The 21,039-nt window shown below is 49.5% G+C and overlaps 1 protein-coding gene across 1 annotated transcript in view; it reads left to right on the top strand.

Moving 5' to 3' along the window:
- Positions 1-15,434: 15,434 nt before the first annotated feature.
- The window catches only part of SPCS3 (signal peptidase complex subunit 3), a 30,263-nt gene continuing 24,658 nt past the window's right edge, over positions 15,435-21,039 (top strand). Inside the window, exon 1 of the mRNA XM_075347185.1 lies at positions 15,435-15,686. Coding sequence (XP_075203300.1) covers positions 15,544-15,686 — 143 coding nt within the window. The 5' untranslated portion in view covers positions 15,435-15,543. The remainder of the gene's footprint in view (positions 15,687-21,039) is intronic.

Raw genomic sequence — 21,039 nt, 5'->3', positions numbered from 1 at the left:
ACCTAATTTTATACTTGCTCTTCGTAACACAGCTAGTGAAGCTTTTACCAGTCTGGATCACCGGACATGCATCACAGCAACTACTTTTATAGCTTTTCACTAGGTTGGTGGGTAGCCATGTGTAGGACTTGGGTACTAGTTGGTCACTAAGGGACTTGCCCTATTTAAAAGTAAAGAGGGGAGAATTTCCCAACAAACCACCTATGTCACTATCCATGTGTAGTACTGGCCAATGCTTCTTAAAAATGGATTGGATAGATGGTGATGCTTTACAAAAATTAGCAATGAACCGTACGTCACCACTATTAGCATTCTCTGACCTTCTTTTTGGCCTACAGGAAGGCCGTTCTGAGGACACAATCAGGGTAGCCCCTCTCTCTGAAATGGGATTGTAAGTCTGCAGCTTGCACCATGAAATATTTTTCATCAGAGCAGTTTTGGAGTATTCTCAGATAGTGCCCTTTGGGTATCCCTCGTCTCAGGGATAGAGAGTGCGTACGTTACCATCGTAGCAGCACATTGGAAGAGGTAGGTTTTCTATATGTTTTTGCTGCTAGAGACCCTGTTGAGGTTTTGTACATCAAGACGTCAAGAAATGCCTGTTCTGAGGAATGACTTTCACATGTAAATGACAGGCAAATAGAGTTGGAATTTAAGTTTGCTACAAAATTGGAAAAACTATTGGAGTCGCCACTCCACACCACAAAAATATCGTCAACATATTTTGACCAGAAAAACCCACTATCAGTGTTTTCTGGGGTGCAAATAACAAAAATCATAGTCTCCTCCCACCAGCACAGGAGCAGGTTTGCATATGTAGGAGTACAAGGGCTCCCCATAGTGGTAACCCTGAGCTGGTGGTACAATTTCTCATTGAAAAGGAAGAAATTCTTTGTAAGGCAGAACTCATTTAACCTTAAAACAAAGTAATTATACACTGGTTTATTAGCACACAGAAGTGAAGATAAACCAGTAAAATTAGCCATTTTGCTAAACCTATCAATCACTACCGAAAAAAGGAGGGGAGCCAGCACTGCTTATGAATGGCATGCAACAATGAAGAAATAAAAAGTGTAATATTCACAAATTCATTCCTACTGTAACAATTCAATGAGATTTTTTGCAAATGATTGATCAATGATTTGAGTCCCCCTGCCCCGTCACGGCACATCTCTATAGGGGGGTCCCTAACTCTATATATCAGCCCAGGTGCCAGTGTGTGTGGCAGAACCACACACACCAGCACAATGTCAGAACTGGCCCTCACAGTGCCAGACCAGCAAACATGGATGAGGGCGGAACAAGGTTCAGGCAGGTGGTGTTTAAATAATGATGCCTTGGAGCAGGAGGCAGTGGCTGTGTGTGAACAAGCACCAAACTGAATTTTGATGGCGACAGAAGGAATTTGCAAACCACACTGGGCGTGCACGGCATGGTGGCGGTCAACCACCTGACCAGTAAACGAAAAAAGGAGGGGAGCCAGCACTGCTTATGAATGGCATGCAACAATGAAGAAATAAAAAGTGTAGTATTCACAAATTCATTCCTACTGTAACAATTCAATGGGATTTTTTGCAAATGATTGATCAATGATTTGAGCCCCCCTGCCCCGTCACGGCAAATCTCTATAGGGGGGTCCCTAACTCTATATTATAAATTATTATGTACCATAAGGTCTCATATAATGAGCAGGACCATATGAAAACACCACTTACCCGAGACATGTCTGAACCGCTCCCATGCTGCCAGGACTGACAACCGCGAATAAAGGCAGCCCAGGTGCCAGTGTGTGTGTGGCAGAACCACACACACCAGCACAATGTCAGGACTGGCCCTCACAGTGCCAGACCAGCAAACATGGATGAGGGCGGAACAAGGTTCAGGCAGGTGGTGTTTAAATAATGATGCCTTGGAGCAGGAGGCGGTGGCTGTGTGTGAACAAGCACCAAACTGAATTTTGATGGCGACAGAAGGAATTTGCAAACCACACTGGGCGTGCACGGCATGGTGGCGGTCAACCACCTGACCAGTAAACGAAAAAAGGAGGGGAGCCAGCACTGCTTATGAATGGCATGCAACAATGAAGAAATAAAAAGTGTAATATTCACAAATTCATTCCTACTGTAACAATTCAATGAGATTTTTTGCAAATGATTGATCAATGATTTGAGCCCCCCTGCCCCGTCACGGCAAATCTCTATAGGGGGGTCCCTACCTCTATATTATAAATTATTATGTACCATAAGGTCTCATATAATGAGCAGGACCATATGAAAACACCACTTACCCGAGACATGTCTGAACCGCTCCCATGCTGCCAGGACTGACAACCGCGAATAAAGGCAGCCCGGGTGCCAGTGTGTGTGGCAGAATCACACACACCAGCACAATGTCAGAACCACACACAGCCACCGCCCCCTGGTCCATACGCATCATTATTTAAGCACCACCTGCCTGAGGCTGTTCCGCCCTCATCCATGCTTGCTGGTCTGGCACTGTGAGGGCCAGTTCTGACATTGTGCTGGTGTGTGTGGTTCTGCCACACACACTGGCACCTGGGCTGCCTTTATTCGCAGTTGTCAGTCCTTGCAGCATGGGAGCGGTTCTGACATTCCCCAGGTAAGTGGTGTTCTTATATGGTCCTGTTCAAGTCATTATATGAGACCTTATGGTACAATATTAATTTATAACATAGTGTAGGGACCCCCCTATAGAGATTTGCCGTGACGGGGCAGGGGGCTCAAATCATTGATCAATAATTTGCAAAAAATCTCATTGAATTGTTACAGTAGGAATGAATTTGTGAATTTTACACTTTTTATTGTTTCATTGTTGCATGCCATTCATGAGCAGTGCTGACTCCCCTCTTCTTTGCGTTTACTGGTCGGTGGTTGACCGCCACCTTGCCGTGCATGCCCAGTGTGGTTTGCAAATTCCTTCTGTTGCCATCAAAATTCATGTTGGTGCCTGTTCACACACAGCCACCGCCCCCTGGTCCATACGCATCATTATTTAAGCACCACCTGCCTGAGGCTGTTCCGCCCTTCATCCATGCTTGCTGGTCTGGCACTGTGAGGGCCAGTTCTGACATTGTGCTGGTGTGTGTGGTTCTGCCACACACACTGGCACCTGGGCTGCCTTTATTCGCAGTTGTCAGTCCTTGCAGCATGGGAGCGGTTCTGACATTCCCCAGGTAAGTGGTGTTCTTATATGGTCCTGTTCAAGTCATTATATGAGACCTTATGGTACGATATTAATTTATAACATAGTGTAGGGACCCCCCTATAGAGATTTGCCGTGACGGGGCAGGGGGGCTCAAATCATTGGTCAATAATTTGTAAAAAATCTCATTGAATTGTTACAGTAGGAATGAATTTGTGAATTTTACACTTTTTATTGTTTCATTGTTGCATGCCATTCATGAGCAGTGCTGGCTCCCCTCTTCTTTGCGTTATCAATCACTACCAGTTTTACTAGAGGACATGGAAAGATCAGTGATAAAATCCACTGACAGGTGTGTCCATGGTCTATGAGAAATGACCAATGGTTGCAGAACCCCAGACAGATAAGTATTAGGGGTCTTAGAACGCGCATAAACATTGCAATCCGCGACATTATCCTTAACATCATGGTGTAGCTTAGACTACCAAAAACGACAAGAAAGCAGTTCAGTAGTAGTTTTACTTAACTGATGTCCTGCCAGAAATGAATCAAAATATTCATGTAAAATTCTAAGACGTAAATTTAGAGGAACAAACAGTTTGCCTGTAGGACAAGCGTCCGCGAACACCTTTTCAAGGTCCGAACATACTGCCGAAATGACTACTCCCTTATGCAAAATAGGGACAGGCTTGCCACCATTACCTTCCCCGGGAAAACGAGATAATGCATTGGCCTTAAGGTTTTTATCCCCCGGACGAAAAGTAACATACAAGTTAAATCTTGTGAAAAACAGAGACCACCTTGCCTGCCTACAAATAAGTCATTTAGCAGCCTCTAACTACAACAAATTTTTATGATCAGTAATGACCATGACCGGACGTACTGCCCCTTCCAAAAAATGATGCCATTACTCAAAATCCAACTTTATTGTTAGGAGTTCTCTATTTCTGATATAATTTCTTTCAGCAGAAGACAATTTTTTAGAGAAGAAGGCACATGTATGCCATTTCCCAGGAGATGATTTCTGCAACAGTACAGCCCATAGCCCCCCCTCTGATGTATCTACCTCTACAATGAATGGTTTTGCCTAAAGGGGGCTTTACACTCAGCGACATCGCTAGCGATGTCGCTCGTGAAAGTACCCGCTCCCGTTGTTTGTGCGTCACGGGCAAACCATTGCCCGTGGTGCACAATATCGCTAGTAGCCGTCACACTATACTGTACTTACCTTCCTAGCGACGTCGCTGTGGGCGGTGAACAGCCTCCTTTCTAAGTGAACAGTTCGGGCGGCGTCACAGCGACGTCACACGGGAGGCGTCCAATAGAAGCGGAGGCGCGGAGAGCAGCCGAAGGAAAGTCACGCCCACCTCGTTGCTGGAGGACGTAGGTACGGTGTTGTTCGTCGTTACTGGGGTGTCACATGTAGGTGTGTGCTGCCTCAGGAACGACGAACAACCTGCGTCCAGCACCATCAACGATATTTGGGATTTGAACGACGTGTCAACGATCAACGATTAGGTGAGTATTTGTGATCGTTATCAGTCGTTCGTACGTGTCACACGCAATGACGTCGCTAACGAGGCCGGATGTGCGTCACGAATTCCGTAACCCTAACGACATCTCGTTAGCGTTGTTGTTGCATTTAATGGGGCCTTTACTTTAGGCTGTATGAGGACCAATGCAGAAGGAAAACATTTCTTAAGAGTAGCACATGGGGAGGATTAGACCAATGCGAAACGTCTGTCAATTTCTGGTCATATCAGTTAATAGTAAAATTCTTTATGAACTTACGGTAATAACTGGCGAAACCAAGAAACCGCTGTAAAGACTTGGATTTTCAGGAGGATCCAAGTCCAGGACTGCCCAGGTGTTACGTCACCGCCGGAGTCTGCTTTAGCGACTTCTGCTCCGATCACCAGGCGACACCGTGTTCCTGCCGTGGATGGTGCTGGTGATGGGAGAGGAGTCGATGCCAGCGGCACCGGTGGGCGCAGGCTCCGATCATCCACTGGGCTGGGTTAGCTTGGGATTTGCAGTACCGCTGGCTGACTGTGGGTGGCATGTGTCTTCCAGAAGAAGTTGCCAGCATTCAGCTCAGCCAATGGGAAGACACCACACCCTTCTTATTCCCCCTCCTGTCACATGACCACTGCCAGAGATAGTACTGATTTTCCTGGCTCCTGTTACGTCATATTCTGTTGGTGATTCCTGTGTGTTGACTTCTGCGTGTTTTCTGACTACCCTCCTGCCTACTGTTTTTATACCTCGCTGCACGATCCGGATTTGACCTCTGCTACGTTTGCTGACTACGTGATTGCCTGCCGATTCTGTCCCTGTTTCGCAATTCCTGGTTTGACCCTGCCTGACTACTACTCTCATCGGACTGCAGCCTTCCACAGGTAGTGATCTCCAGGGCCCCTGTGTAATTCCAAATCCCTGTATAGGGGTTAAAGGGTTTCAGGGTTCTGGGGGTCCTGCTTGGTGAGTGGCTTCCCTCTAGCCTCCCCTTTACAGCCCATCTGAGTCTGTGGATCCAGGCAGGCGTTACACCAGGCTTTAGCAGGATCCATATGAAAACCAATGGAAGATAATAGATACCCCCAAAATTTAATCTACTGAATGGCGAACATGCATTTTTCCAACTTGACATAGTTTGTTTTTCCTAAGTGTAACAGCGTGTCCCTCCCCTGCCTGTGCTCATGGTGTAATAGTCTGTCCCTCCTTTGTGCTGCTTCTGCTGGGGAATTGTTTGTTCTTTTCAGCATGGGACTTCTCCATTCCACAACTTGGTAAACAAGACAGAGCCAGAAGTCTAAAGTCCATTCATGTATCAAATGTCATCAAATGTCCAGGCAGATTTGGGCCCACCTTAGGGGCTTATCCTAGGAGAGAAGAACAATGAGACCCATGTAGGTCAATTAGTTGGATCTCGGCTGAAGAAGCACTAGGATCTATAGCTGAAGCTGGATCCTAGAGCCTGTGTATGGACTGTTACAGACTGGAGATCAGTGGCCACGTGGGATTGCGTTTTGTTGATTACCCTGTTGGACTCAAGGAACTCATATAAGGACCATTGCCCTATTTTCCCTGGCATCGGAATACCAGGCGGTGCCCCTGGATCTTTTGTTTTGTTGTGGACACCTTGCAGACTTTAAGGATCTATATTTATGTTTGGTGCTTTATCTTTGTGGTTCCAATAAAGCCCTTTGGATTGTTCCTTGGCCAGGAGTTCCTCACTGCTCTGTCGCATACCCTGTCACAAACTGGTGGCAGCGGTGGGATCAGAGCAGAAGAAATGGAGGACAATGGCCCCTCAACGTCTGAAACCAGAACCTCAGAGTACAAGAACTGGACTGTGGTGAGCCTACAAACAAAGGCCCGTGAATTAGGAGTCGGCTACAAAGGACTCTCTAAGGAGCAACTAATTGAGGTATTGTAAAACACTTGTTTGCAAGATGGCACCGAGGAACAATTTCCACAGCAAGGACAGGAAAGACGGGAGCTGGAGGTAAATACCCCAAAAAGTCAATGGGTTGTGTGGTATGAGGAGGAGATGGCACTGCTGGGAGATGAGGCCACCATAGAAGATAAGAGGCAGGCCATTCACAGAGCTCAAGAGAGGGCAGCATTGCTGGAGAGGAGGCTTGCTGTGGAAGCAGCTAGAGGCTCCAGACAAACTGTAACCACAGCACCCACTATGAGGGAATTCTCCAGAGTGTCTCGCAAGGACTTTAAGCCATTTAATGAAGCTGCAGGCGACATTGAGGGCTTCTTCCAGGACTTTGAGCATCAGTGCCGATTAATGGAAGTCCCAGAAAGAGAGCAAGTCAGACACCTGGTGGGCCTCTTGGAGGGTGGAGCTGCCGAAGCCTATAGAGCTATGGACCCTCAGTGGAATTGTGAATATGGGGAGATAAAACAGACCATTCTGGAACATTATGCCGTGACCCCAGATACCTATAGGACTCAGTTTAGTATGTTAGCCTGTGATGGGGAAGTGTCTTTCAAGATGTATGCCCACAGACTGAAACAAGTATGCCATCGCTGGCTGGAGGGAGAGGGGGCCTTAACTTGGGAGACGTTCGTCCAGGTCATCGTAAAAGAACAGTTTTATGCCAAGTGCCCTACTGAGATCTGGGAATGGGTGCGCAAGAGGAGACCATAGACAGTGGAACAAACTGCCGCTCTAGCTGATGAGGTGCTCACTATCAAACCTCAGTGGAAGAATCTGCTAGCAGAGGGAGCAAAAATGACCATCTCCCCAACACCAGAGGTTCCTTGTCCTTCAGTGCCCAATGTTCCTCAACCTCCTAGATCCACCTCATGTGGATACCAGTGTGTATGTTCCTCTAGTTGTTTCTACCACATTTTCTGGAATGCGACGAGGAAAGTAGAAGAGCGAAGATGTTATAGCTGTGGGCATCCCGGGCATCTGCGGGCCACATGCCCATCTATCCAGTGGAGTCATCCTCCAAATCGACAACCACCTCCAGCACCTGCACCTCTCTATCAGTCACCAAGGTCTCCTACCCACTTCTCCAGAAGGCAAACTGGAAGGAGTGAGACGCAGCGCAGATGTTATCGATGTGGGCAGCCTGGTCATCTGCAAGCTCACTGTCCAGGTGTTCGGAGGCAGAACAGCTGCAGACCACCTCTGTCTGTCCATTATCTACAGACACACTCAGCAGGAGAAGAGCTGGATTCAGGCCCTGGTGACTTGCCAAGTGACTCTGATATGTTGACTTCCCTACCAGGAGTTTATGGAGTGCGAGCCACAGTCACCCGTTCTTATGATCTTCAGCATAAACATCTACAGGAGGTCATGCTGGATGGCCAAAAAGTTGTTGGCTTTCGTGACACTGGGGCTTTTCTCACCATAGCAGATCCCCGAGTAATTCAACCAGAAGCAATGCAAAAGGGACCAGAAATTGCCATTGAATTGGCTGGAGGTACTCAAAGATACATTCCAAGAGCGAGTGTAACCCTGGATTATGGCTTTGGGGCAAAAAAATGCATGATTGGTGTGATGAGCGGCCTTCCTGCAGACATTCTTCTAGGGAATTATGTGGGGAATCTTCAATGCCACTTTGTCGGTGCGATAACCAGAAGTCAAGCAAAGAGAGCATCAGATGTGGACGTGTTCAACCCATCAATGGAAATGAGGCCACCCGAACCGCCTTCACAGCCGGTGAGTGATTCTTCTTGTGGGTCTCATCTGAATGTCACTTGGGATAAAGTTCAGTTTAGACAAGAGATAGAGACTGACCCCACCCTGGCTAGCTTTAGAGCTCGGGCTGAAGTAGGGCAGTTAGGAGAAAATGGGGAAAAAATTATCAGAGAAAATGGACTTCTATATCGGGTTACCAATGCTGACTCCCTAGATAAACCCTGGACTTATATCAAACAGCTGATTGTTCCTCAGAAATACAGAGTTTCCCTATTACACCTTGCTCATGACATTCCTACTGCTGGCCATCAAGGGAAAACTCGCACCGAGAGTCGATTGACTCAAATTTTCTATTGGCCTGGAATTTCTCAAGCAGTGGTGCATTTCTGCCGAACTTGCGACATATGTCAGAGTAGAGAGCGACCCGGAGATCACCCAAAGGCACCCTTGCAACCTCTCCCTATAATAGAAGAACCCTTTCAAAGAGTAGCTGTCAATATCATTGGACCACTGGCTAAACCAAGTAAATCCGGAAAACAGTATATTCTCACTGTTGTGGACTACGCTACTCGATATCCAGAAGCTGTGGCCTTGTCAAGTATTTCTGCAGCCAAGGTGGCCGAGGCCCTTGTTACCATTTTCACCTGAGTAGGATTCCCAAGTGAGATCTTATCGGACCAAGGCTCCCAGTTCATGTCAGAGTTGGTGCAGTGTCTGTGGCGCACCTGTGGAGTACGAGCAATTCGAACTACAGCATACCATCCTCAAACCAATGGACTTTGTGAATGGTTTAATCAAACACTAAAAAATATGCTAAGGGACTTCACTGACAGGGATTCCGACTGGGAGAAGTACCTACCCCATATCCTGTTTGCCTATCGGGAAGTTCCCCAGGAGTCCACTAGGTTTTCCCCCTTTGAACTACTCTATGGAAGAAAGGTCAGAGGACCCTTAACTCTGCTAAAGGAATATTGGGAGGGGCAAGGTGAAGATACAGGACCCCTGTTGTTCCATATGTCCTCAAGCTTCAGGAAACCCTGGCTCAACTTGCTAGTTTGGCTCAGGATCATGTGTGGATGGCTCAAACCAGACATAAGACATGGTATGACCGCAAAGCACGCTATTGAGAATTTTTAGAGGGACAACAAGTCTTAATGATTGTTCCCCATTGGCAAAATAAACTCCAGACAACATGGGAGGGTCCCTTCCGGGTTCTCAGAAAACTAAACGACACCAATTACCTTCTTGCTCTAGTTGATCAGGGTCTAAGACAAAGGACTGTCCATGTGAATATGATTAAGGAGTACCATGATCGGACATTATCTATGATAGCAAGCTGTCGGCTGGCTTCAGAAGATGGTCAGGAGGATGAGGACCCATTACCTGATCTTATCTTGTTGAAGCAGCCAGAGCCCCATCCACTGTGGAACAGGTTCCTCTGAGAGATCACTTAGATTCCTTACAGAAAAAACAAATGTTGGGAGTGCTCCATCAGAGACAGGCTGCTTTCTCATCCCGACCAGATCGAACCACAGTAACCCAACATCATGTGGACACTCAGGGCATCCGTCCCATACAACAGGCTCCCTATCGGGTACCAGAATCAGTTAGAAACACCATGCAGCATGAGCTGGAGGAGATGTTACAACTTGGGGTGATTCAGGCCTCCCATAGTCCTTGGGCCTCTCCTGTTGTGTTAGTACCCAAGAAAGATGGGAGTACTCGATTTTGTGTGGACTACAGACGACTAAATGACCATACCATCAGTGATGCTTACCCAATGCCCCGCATTGATGAACTTCTAGACCGGCTAGCTGGGGCACGATACGTCACCACCTTGGATCTCAGCAAGGGATACTGGCAAATTCACCTGACAGAAGAAGGTAGAGAAAGGTCGGCTTTTATAACCCCCTTTGGTCTGTATGAATTTCTAAACATGCCTTTCGGAATGAAAAACACCCCTGCAACCTTTCAGAGAATGGTGGACCAGATCGTCCGGGGATGTGGCGACTTCGCTTGTGCCTACTTGGATGATATTGCCATCTTCAGCCACACATGGGATGAACATCTGAATCAAGTAGGTCTTGTTCTTGACCGGATTCTCGCAGCAGGCCTAACCATTCGACCTGATAAATGCCAATTGGGGATGGGTGAAGTCCAATACCTAGGGCATTGAGTAGGAGGAGGGAAGTTACGTCCTGAACCTGCCAAAATCCAGGCTATTAGAGACTGGCCTGTACCCCAAACCAAGAAACAAGTTATGGCTTTCCTGGGCACTGCCAGTGTGGCCAAGCCCCTTACAGACCTCACGAAGAAAACGATGCCCCGGCTGGTGATCTGGACTCCAGCCTGTGATGAGGCTTTTAACCGGCTGAAGGACGCCCTGGTCTGTGACCCTGTTCTGGCTGCTCCAGACTACAAGAGGAGATTCATTGTGCAGACGGATGCCTCTTCTTATGGACTGGGAGCTGTACTCAGCCAGGTGAATGCAGCCGGGGAGGAGCACCCCATTGCCTACCTCAGCAGGAAACTGCTGGACCGAGAAGTGGCCTATGCAACTGTTGAGAAGGAATGCCTGGCTGTAGTATGGGCCCTTAGGAAACTAAGGCCGTATCTGTATGGGCGAGAATTCACTGTGGTTACTGATCACAATCCCCTCACCTGGCTGAACAGAGTCTCTGGGGACAATGGACGCTTACTACGATGGAGTCTGGCTCTTCAACCCTATAACTTTACAATACAATATAGAAGGGGCAGCCAACACCAAAATGCAGATGGATTGTCCAGGCAAGAGGAGCCCTGAGTCAGGTCCACCATGTTTACTTGACAAGTGACCTGTTGAGGTCACTAGTCCGTACACAAATTGAGGGGGGAAGGGGTTGTAACAGCGTGTCCCTCCCCCGCCTGTGCTCATGGTGTAATAGTCTGTCCCTCCTTTGTGCTGCTTCTGCTGGGGAATTGTTTGTTCTTTTCAGCATGGGACTTCTCCATTCCACAACTTGGTAAACAAGACAGAGCCAGGAGTCTAATGTCCATTCATGTATCAAATGTCATCAAATGTCCAGGCAGATTTGGGCCCACCTTAGGGGCTGATACTAGGAGAGAAGAACAATGAGACCCATGTAGGTCAGTTAGTTGGATCTCGGCTGAAGAAGCACTAGGATCTATAGCTGAGGCTGGATCCTAGAGCCTGTGTATGGACTGTTACAGACTGGAGATCAGTGGCCACGTGGGATTGCATTTTGTTGTTCACCCTGTTGGACTCAAGGAACTCATATAAGGGCCATTGCCCTATATTCCCTGGCATCGGAATACCAGGTGAGGCCCCTGGATCTTTTCTTTTGTTGTGGACTCCTTGCAGACTTTAAGGATCTATATTTATGTTTGGTGCTTTATATTTGTGGTTCCAATAAAGCCCTTTGGTTTGTTCCTTGGCCTGGCGTCCCTCACTGCTCTGTCGCATACCCCGTCACACTAAGTACCTGTAACAACTGCCTCACATGTACTTGGTGTGACTCTAGATTCGGTCAATAGATTAAAATGTCATCCAAATATACCACCACAAATCTACCTACCAGATGTTGGAAAATGTCATTAACAAAATGATAGAACACAGCGGGGGCATTGGTTAACCCAAATGGCATGACAAGGTTTCCATAATGTCCTTCCGGGGTATTGACCATCTTTTCCATTCATCCCCCTCCTTAATCTGGATAAGATTGTATGCCCCCTCAGATCCAGTTTGGTGAAGCATTTAGCCTCGACAATCTGATAAAAGAGATGAGAGGGAGGGGGTACGGATCTCGAACAGTGATCCGATTTAATTCACAGAAATCCAAACAAGGATGTAGTCCCCCGACTTTTCTCTTAACAAACAAACACCCTGCCGCCACTAGAGAACAGGTTGGTCTAATATGTCCTTTGGCAAAGTGTTCTGTAATGTACTCTTTCATGGCCTGCCTCTCTGGACCTGAAATATTATATAGCCTGCTCTTGGCAAATTTGCCCCTGGCATAAGATTGACTAAACACTTGTAGGAGTGGTGGGGTGGCAGCTCCTGACACCCTTGCTCAGAAAAAACATCCTCAAAGTCAGACAAATACTTAGGCAAGAACCTGGCACCGACCATTGAAATACAAGTGTGCATGAAATTGTTTTGACTTACTACCTCCCATGTCTGCCAGTCCACTACAGGATTGTATAGCATCAGCCAAGGGAAACCTAAAACCACCCTCCAGCACAAAACAATCAAAGGATTATGTGTGCATGGCCCCTACCTGGAGATGTAAACCTTGAATAACCTGAGTGAAATGTCCCTGACTCAGAGGGGCAGAATCAATGGCAACAATTGGAATATGTTTAGGTAACTTATGTGGAGAAAGGCACTGGGGCTGAACTGGAAATCCACCAAATTGGACCGCGCATCACTATCCAAAATGGCAAAACTATACACCTTCTTTCCACCTAATAGAACTTCAGCGGGCATAAAAAATTGCGTGGGTTTCCTCCGAGTACTCTGGTTTCCTCTCACATTCCAAAAACATACTCATAGGGAAACTAGATTGTGAGTCCCAATGGGGACAGTGTTGCCATTGTATGTAAAGTGCTGTGGAATTAACAGCACTATATAAATGAATAAATATTATATTATTATATTATATTATTAATACCACAAACTTCTCCCATCCACCAGTGAACCTATCTGGCAATGCTAACTTAGGCAGGAATGGCCTGAGAGCAGTGGCCACTAAACGCGGGTTGAGAGGGGGCCTGCAACATAACCGAACGCAAATTTGCTACCTCCACTGACAGACTCTGCAGCTACTCTGCTAAAGCAGCAGTGGGGTCCATAGTTGACCCCCACCAAAAATGGTAGGGTTAGTGATAATGTTACGCAGTGATTTTAGGGGTTCTGCCAGGAACATAGGAACACTGGGCAAGTGCCGCAACACATAGGGTACACGATATAATGGAGGGCCCTGGCGCTAGGGAAAGGAGAGCAGGGTCACATGCTAAACTCACCTAAGGCTGATCCATACACTCCCTAACATCCCTATACGGGTTCTTTCACCCTGTTGCTCATCACGCGCTTATCCCTATCTTTCACTAGATACAGCCCTGTATAGTGCGCAGGGCTCCAGGAAAGCTAGTCTCTCTCTAGATTAAAGACATAGAGAGGATAAGACAGACAGGGGTACAATAAACAGCAATCAAACAAAGCAATCCAAACAACAAGAGTAATAATAAGGAACAGACCAGGATGGAAAAACCCAAAAGATCTAAGGAAGAGAAAACAACACAACTTTTTGGTAGGGAGAGCTTGGCCCTGTTTATTAGTAGGGGAGAGCCTGGCCTGCTTATTGGTGGGGGAGAGCCTGGCCCTGCTTATTGCTGGGGGAGAGCCTGGCCCTGCTTATTGGTTGGGGAGAGCCTGGCCTGCTTATTGGTGGAGAGCCTGGCCCTGCTTATTGGTTGGGGAGAGCCTGGCCTGCTTATTGGTTGGGGAGAGCCTGGCCCTGCTTATTGGTTGGGGAGAGCCTGGCCCTGCTTATTAGTGGGGGAGAGCCTGCCCTGCTTATTGGTGGGGGAGAGCCTGGCCCTGCTTATTGGTGGGGGAGAGCCTGGCCATGCTTATTGGTGGGGGAGAGCCTGGCCATGCTTATTGGTGGGGGAGAGCCTGGCCATGCTTATTGGTGGGGGAGAGCCTGGCCCTGCTTATTGGTGGAGAGCCTGGCACTGCTTATTAGTGGGGGAGAACCTGGCTCTGCTTATTTGAGGGGGACAGCCTGGCACTGCTTATTGGTGGGGGAGAACCTAGCCCTGTTTATTGGTGGAGAGCCTGGCACTGCTTATTGGTGGAGAGCCTGGCCCTGTTTATTAGTAGGGGAGAGCCTGGCCCTGCTTATTGGAGGGGGACAACCTGGCAATACTTATTGGTGGGGGACAGCCTGGCCCTGCTTATTGGTTGGGGAGAGCCTGGCCTGCTTATTGGTGGAGAGCCTGGCCCTGCTTATTGGTTGGGGAGAGCCTGGCCTGCTTATTGGTTGGGGAGAGCCTGGCCCTGCTTATTGGTTGGGGAGAGCCTGGCCCTGCTTATTGGTTGGGGAGACCCTGGCCCTGCTTATTAGTGGGGGAAAGCCTGGCCCTGCTTATTGGTGGAGAGCCTGGCACTGCTTATTAGTGGGGGAGAGCCTGGCCCTGCTTATTGGTGGGGGAGAGCCTGGCCATGCTTATTGGTGGGGAAGAGCCTGGCCATGCTTATTGGTGGGGGAGAGCCTGGCCCTGCTTATTGGTGGAGAGCCTGGCACTGCTTATTAGTGGGGGAGAGCCTGGCTCTGCTTATTGGTGGGGGAGAGCCTGGCCATGCTTATTGGTGGGGAAGAGCCTGGCCATGCTTATTGGTGGGGGAGAGCCTGGCCCTGCTTATTGGTGGAGAGCCTGGCACTGCTTATTAGTGGGGGAGAGCCTGGCTCTGCTTATTGGAGGGGGACAGCCTGGCACTGCTTATTGGTGGGGGAGAACCTAGCCCAGTTTATTGGTGGAGAGCCTGGCACTGCTTATTGGTGGAGAGCCTGGCACTGCTTATTAGTGGGGGAGAGCCTGGCCCTGCTTATTGGAGGGGGACAGCCTGGCAATACTTATTGGTGGAGAGCCTGGCACTGCTTATTGGTGGGGGAGAACCTAACCCTGTTTATTGGTGGAGAATCTGGCACTGCTTATTGGTGGTGGACAGCCTTCCTCTACTTATTTGTGGGGGACAGCATGGCAGTGCTTATTGGTGGATGAGAGTCTGGCAGTGCTTATTGGTGGAGGAGAGCCTGGCCCTAATAATTGGTGGGGGAGAGTCTGGCTCTGCTTATTGGTGGGGGACAGCATGGTACTGCTTATTGGTGGAGGAGAACCTGGCCCTAATGATTGGTCGGGGACAGTCTGGCTCTGCTTATTGTGACACCTGGTCGGACACTGAGCCGCACTTTTCACCTATCACAGCACACCACAGGAGACTGCCAGTAACAAGCATGGCCGCTCAGTATAGTCAGGTGACTGATACGTCTCTTTCTACGTTGGCTCCCGGCATGCTCTCTTCCTGTGTGGCGGCTTCCTGACCCGGAAGTGACGGAGCGTCGCTAGGCTCATTCAGACAGCTCAGCGTTAGCCCCAGCAGTGACAGCAGGCACAAGGCTCCGTCCTCCGCACACATCCGCGCCGGCACCATGAACACCGCGCTGTCCAGGGCCAATTCCCTCTTCGCCTTCTCTCTGAGTGTTATGGCCGCTCTCACTTTCGGATGTTTCATCACCACCGCATTCAAAGACCGAGTGGTGCCGGTGAACATTCACGTCTCCCGGGTGACGCTGTGAGTACTGCCCCTGCCATATGCTCTTAAAGGGGAACTCCAGCTGAGGACGTGACGTGTCAGTGAGAAGGTGGCTGGTGCAGTCTGAGATCGTCTCCTGCTCACTGCTGCACCACAGGGTGCCCATCATAAGAAGCTGCACATTGTAGGCGCCACTGCCGGGCAATAGGTGATGTGGACCGTTATATGGGCATTAGTGGGCACCCAGGCTACAGAGCAGAGCCCCCTGTGGGTGCCGCAGCTGCTGCAGCACATGATCTCGTAATGAATTGGGCTTTAGTCTGTCGCTATTTGGACGGGTAGGTGTCCTGCAGAAAGTGTCCGGCCGTGGCTGAGTGTCACTATGGATACCGTCCTTAAGTCGGGAGCCACCGGCCTTCACTGACCACCAGTGTGAGGTCACCCCGCTAGTGTTACTGGTGGCCTCCTGGAGGAATACTGATGGTGCTTCTGCTTCATCCAGCCCCTCTGATTGGATTGTCCAGGCCAGATGTTACTGCCAGGTACCATCATCTATATGTAGGTGCTACTGAGGACACGACAGTGCCGTTCATTGTGCTCGGATCATCGCTGGGGTTCTTGATGAATTATCAATGTTTTATATTCTAATGTTGCCATCAGGTCATAAGTCCCAGTTAAACCAGTGGTGAAACATTGGGGCGGATGTGAAGAGGACCTGTCACCAGGTCAAGTGAAGAGGACCTGTCACCAGGTCAAGTGAAGAGGACCTGTCACCAGGTCAAGTGAAGAGGACCTGTCACCAGGTCAAGTGAAGAGGACCTGTCACCAGGTCAAGTGAAGAGGACCTGTCACCTGGTCAAGTGAAGAGGACCTGTCACCAGGTCAAGTGAGAAGTGTTTGCACGTATTTTGTTCACTCTGCTCCCTCGAGGATGTGGTTTTTTAAACCCACCATATGGTATCGGCGATATGGGCCTGTTTATTTAGTGCTAATTTTTATGGTCCTTACCAACGAGGTGTGGCTTACAGGATAATAATGGGGAACAACCTAAAGACAAGTCCACAGAGAATCCTGTGAGCCGTGCCCCTTTGTCCAGGCCGTAAAATTAAAAGGCCCATATCTCCAATACCATATGGTGGATGTAAAAAAAAAAAAAACACAACCCCAAAAAATGGGGGCAGTGAGAATGAAATATGAAAAAAAAAACGCTCCGCGGGCGTCCTGCTGGGCCGGCTCCACGGGCGCCCTTTCTGCCAATCTGACTCCCTAGGTGAACACAAGCTCCCTTTCCACCGGGCCGGCTTCCAGGGCACATCAGTGCCCTGCTGAGCCAAAAATGCACCATATATATACCATAGCACCATGACCTGTTTAAGAGTATGTGCTCGCGCTAAGTATTTGCTGTAGACCTTTTCTTTTTTGGTAGGAAAAATGCTAAAGCCACATGTTTTTTGTTTTTTTTTTTGCCTTTGTGATGCATTTTTTTCCCCCCAGTAATTTGTATGGGAGAAAAACACTGCAAGAAATGACATGCTGCAGATTTGAAACGGGCAGTTGTTGCCTGTTGGTTTTGGAGGTGTAGCATTGGTTACCCCACAAAATCAAAGAATTGTTTATTAGGTAATTAACACCTTATCGGCTTGGGCTATGTTCACATGACTGTATTTTTTTTTTTCATCCAAACCCTGTTTGTGAAAAACCCAGATAGTACTCAGACCAATGTTAGGGGTACTTCTCAAATAGCGAGATCGCTAGCGAGATCGCTGCTGAGTCACGTTTTTTGTGACGCACCAGTGACCTCAGCGATCTCGCTGTGTGTGACACTGAGCAGCGATCTGGCCCCTGCTGTGAATTCGCTGCTCGTTACACTGCTCTGGTTCATTATTTGGACATTGCTCTCCCGCTGTGAAGCACACATCGCTGTGTTTGACAGCGAGAGAGCAACGAACTGAATGTGTAGGGAGGAGGGAGCCGGCGTCTGGCAGCCTGCGGTAAGCTGTAACCAAGGTAAATATCGGGTAACCAAGCAAAGTGCTTCGCTTCCACGTGTCGCTGGTGAGATCTGCCTGATTGACAGCTCACCAGTGACCATGTAGCGACGCAGCAGCGATCCTGACCAGGTCAGATCGCTGGTGGGATCGCTGTAGCGTCGCTAAAGTGTGACGGTACCCTTACTCAGTAGGGCTATTTAGATAACAATAGTTTTCTCTAGTCCCTTCCACGACAGCATAGGAGGTTGTCTCTCCACGCCCTAATTGGGACAGGAAGTTCAAGAGGTTTAAAAGGACCCTCCCACCTCCCATAGCCAGTGTCTTTCCTGTCCCCATGGGGCATGGAGAGGTTTTGTTTTTTCTCCTATGCTGTGGTGGCCGGCGAACTGCAGTATATTTTTTTTTTTTTCCCCCCTATTACCTTCAGCCGGACGGCATCGGTCGGGCCTTCACCGCTCCTCCCTTGCTGTTCCCTCACGCTGTGGGGGACCGCTGCTCCAGCCTTCCGGATCCTCCTGAGGGGTGATGCAGGCTGTTGAGCTCCCCGGCCGGCGTCCTCCCTGAGCCGCCGGCCGCCTCCCGCATGCACGCTGCCGGAGCGATCCGGAAGTGCTCCCGGAGGCGGGACTTCTGGTCTTGCGGACTTCCGGTCGAGCGCTTCCGGTTTGCGGAGGCAGCGTGGAGGCACGCCGACTGCGACTCGACCTGCCCAGGACCGGATGCGGGAGGCGGGGAAACGTGCACCGTCACTGGGGAGGCAGGCCCTTGTCCATAAGGGCTGCCACGAAGACATCAGATCATGGTAAGACCGTGCTCCCTGTCATGTCTTCCGCTGCAGCTGCCTCTGCAGAACCCAGTGTGCCCCCTGCTACTGTGAGTATGGAGGGGACTGGTCCCTCGGACATAGGTCTCATCAGTGATTATGGCTCTCTGCTCTGTGTTTTCTAGGAGGACAAGGCCACCAAGAAAACTGACAGAAATGAGAAATCAGAGAAGCCTGAGAAGTCAGAAAAAACTGACAAGTCCGATAAGCCTGATAGACCTGACAGAGTGGACAAAATTAAAAAATGTCCCATCTGTATAAAGAAGCTCCCTGCAGTATGGGATAAAAAGCTTTGCCAGCAATGTACGGACCAGGTTATTAGGGCCGAACAACCATCTCTGATAGATGAGTTGCGGTCCATGATGAAACAGGAGATTAGGGCCTCACTGGCTTCTCTCCCTGTTCCTGGCCCTGTTCCTGGCCCTGTGCCTGGCCCTGTGCCTGGCCCTGTTCCTGGCCCTGCTCCTGGCCCTGCTACTGGACCCTCTCCTCCAAAAAAGAGGAGACTCCAGTCGACCCCTTCTGATCAGGAGGACGCTGATTCCACCTCTGAGGGTCCTGATGAAGGATTTCCATCTGGGGGGTCTGACCAGTCCTTTCTTTTTCACTCAGAAGAGTTGGGGGATCTTATTGAGGCAGTTCGGAGCACTATGGGTTTAGAGGAAGTGCAGTCTCTTCCTTCAATCCAGGACGAAATGTTTGCTGGCCTGAAGTCAGTCAAACAGTTGGGATTCCCAGTTCATGCCAATATATTGGATATTGTTTCTCAGGAATGGGAATGTCCTGAGAGGCGGGTACGGAGTGACCTTAGACGCCGGTTTCCTCTGGAACCTTCGGGACTACATTGGGAGATCCCAAGAGTAGACGTTCAGGTGGCTAGGGTAGCTAAGCAAACGGCTCTTCCCTTTGAGGATACTTCCCAGCTGAAGGATCAAATGGATAGGAAGGTAGAGGGCCTGATGAAGCGGTCCTGGGAGGCATCGTCTTCCTCTATTCAAGCCAACATTGCCTCCACCTGCGTATCCAGGTCCCTAATTAGGAGGTTGGACCAGTTGGAGGCTCATATTTCCCAAGGGACCCCTAGGGAGGAATTACTGGAATCCCTTCCCTTGCTTAGGAAGGCTACCTGTTTTCTGGCAGATACCTCGGTGGAATCTGTCCGCCTGGCAGCCAGGACCTCGGTGCTTTCTAACTCTGCCCGACGTGCCCTCTGGCTTAAGGCCTGGAGTGGAGACTCCACCTCTAAAATGAGGCTTTGTTCCCTTCCTTTTAAAGGGGATTTGGTGTTTGGACCTGCCCTGGATGATATCCTGGACAAGGCGACTGATCGTAAGGCCTTGCCCGATCCTAGACCTACCAGGAAGCGGTCCTTTCGTCCCTCGATGCCTCAGGCCTCCCAGCCCAGAGGGAAAGGGAAGGCAGGCAGGTGGAGCTATCCCAAAGGTAGAGGGAGAAACATCCTCATCCCTCCACATCAGCAACGTCCTCAGCAGGACAAGCAGTGACTCGGCCCGGGTGGGGGGAAGACTCTCAGCGTTTCTTACCCAGTGGCAGTCCATAACCTCTTGCCAATGGGTTCTGAAGATCATCTCGGACGGTCTTCTCATAGAATTCCTTTCCCCCCCTCTTCCGGGTCTCCGAGTCACTGCGCTGGCATCGCCGGGTTCACAGACTCTGTTGTACACAAAGATTTTAGAGTTAGTGCACTCGGGGGTCGTTTCCCCAGTCCCGAGTCGGGAAGAAGGGATAGGACACTACTCCCGTCTCTTCCTGGTCAAGAAGCCATCCGGCGACGTCCGTATAATTATCAATTTAAAAAGTCTAAACCGTCAGGTCAGGTACCGGCGGTTCAAGATGGAGTCGGTGAGATCAGCTATTCCCCTGATAGGTCTACACCACCAGATGGCCTCTATCGATCTGAAAGATGCCTACTTCCATGTACCCGTCCATCCGGGACACAGACAATACCTCAGGTTTTGCGGTGCTTCACGGGGAAGAAGTACTTCATTTCCAATTCAATGTACTTCCCTTCGGGATCTCCTCAGCTCCAAGGATCTTTTCCAAGATCATGGCAGAGGTGGTCGCCTTCATAAGATTGCAGGGTATCTGTCTAGTTCCGTATCTGGACGACTTTCTTCTCATGGCTCCGTCTGCTCCAACCCTCCGGAGCCATGTGGAGAGGTCTTTGGGAATCCTTCGGTCTCTGGGATGGATTCCCAATCTCAAAAAATCACAGTTAACCCCCTCCTCCACACGGCAGTTTCTCGGAGTGCTGCTGGACTCCGACAGACAGGCATCTTTTCTCCCAGAGGGCCACAGGATAGCTCTGTTATCCAAAATCTCGAAGCTCCGCAGGCAGGCTCGCCCAACGCTTCGAGCGGCTATGTCGGCCCTGGGTTCCATGACATCCTGCATCCCCTCGGTCAGGTGGGCTCAGGCCCATTCTCGGTGTCTCCAGGATCATATCCTGACACACTGGGACAGACTCCCGTCATCCCTAAACAGAAGGTTTCGCCTCTCGGAGTCCGTCTCCTCATCCCTTCTCTGGTGGCTGAGTCCCGCCAACCTGCAGGTGGGG

This window comes from Anomaloglossus baeobatrachus, chromosome 1 (genome assembly GCF_048569485.1).
Source record: "Anomaloglossus baeobatrachus isolate aAnoBae1 chromosome 1, aAnoBae1.hap1, whole genome shotgun sequence".
Classification (NCBI taxonomy): Eukaryota; Metazoa; Chordata; class Amphibia; order Anura; family Aromobatidae; genus Anomaloglossus; species Anomaloglossus baeobatrachus.
The sequence above is the reverse complement of the archived record's forward strand: the minus strand, read 5'-3'. Positions and strand labels throughout refer to the sequence as shown.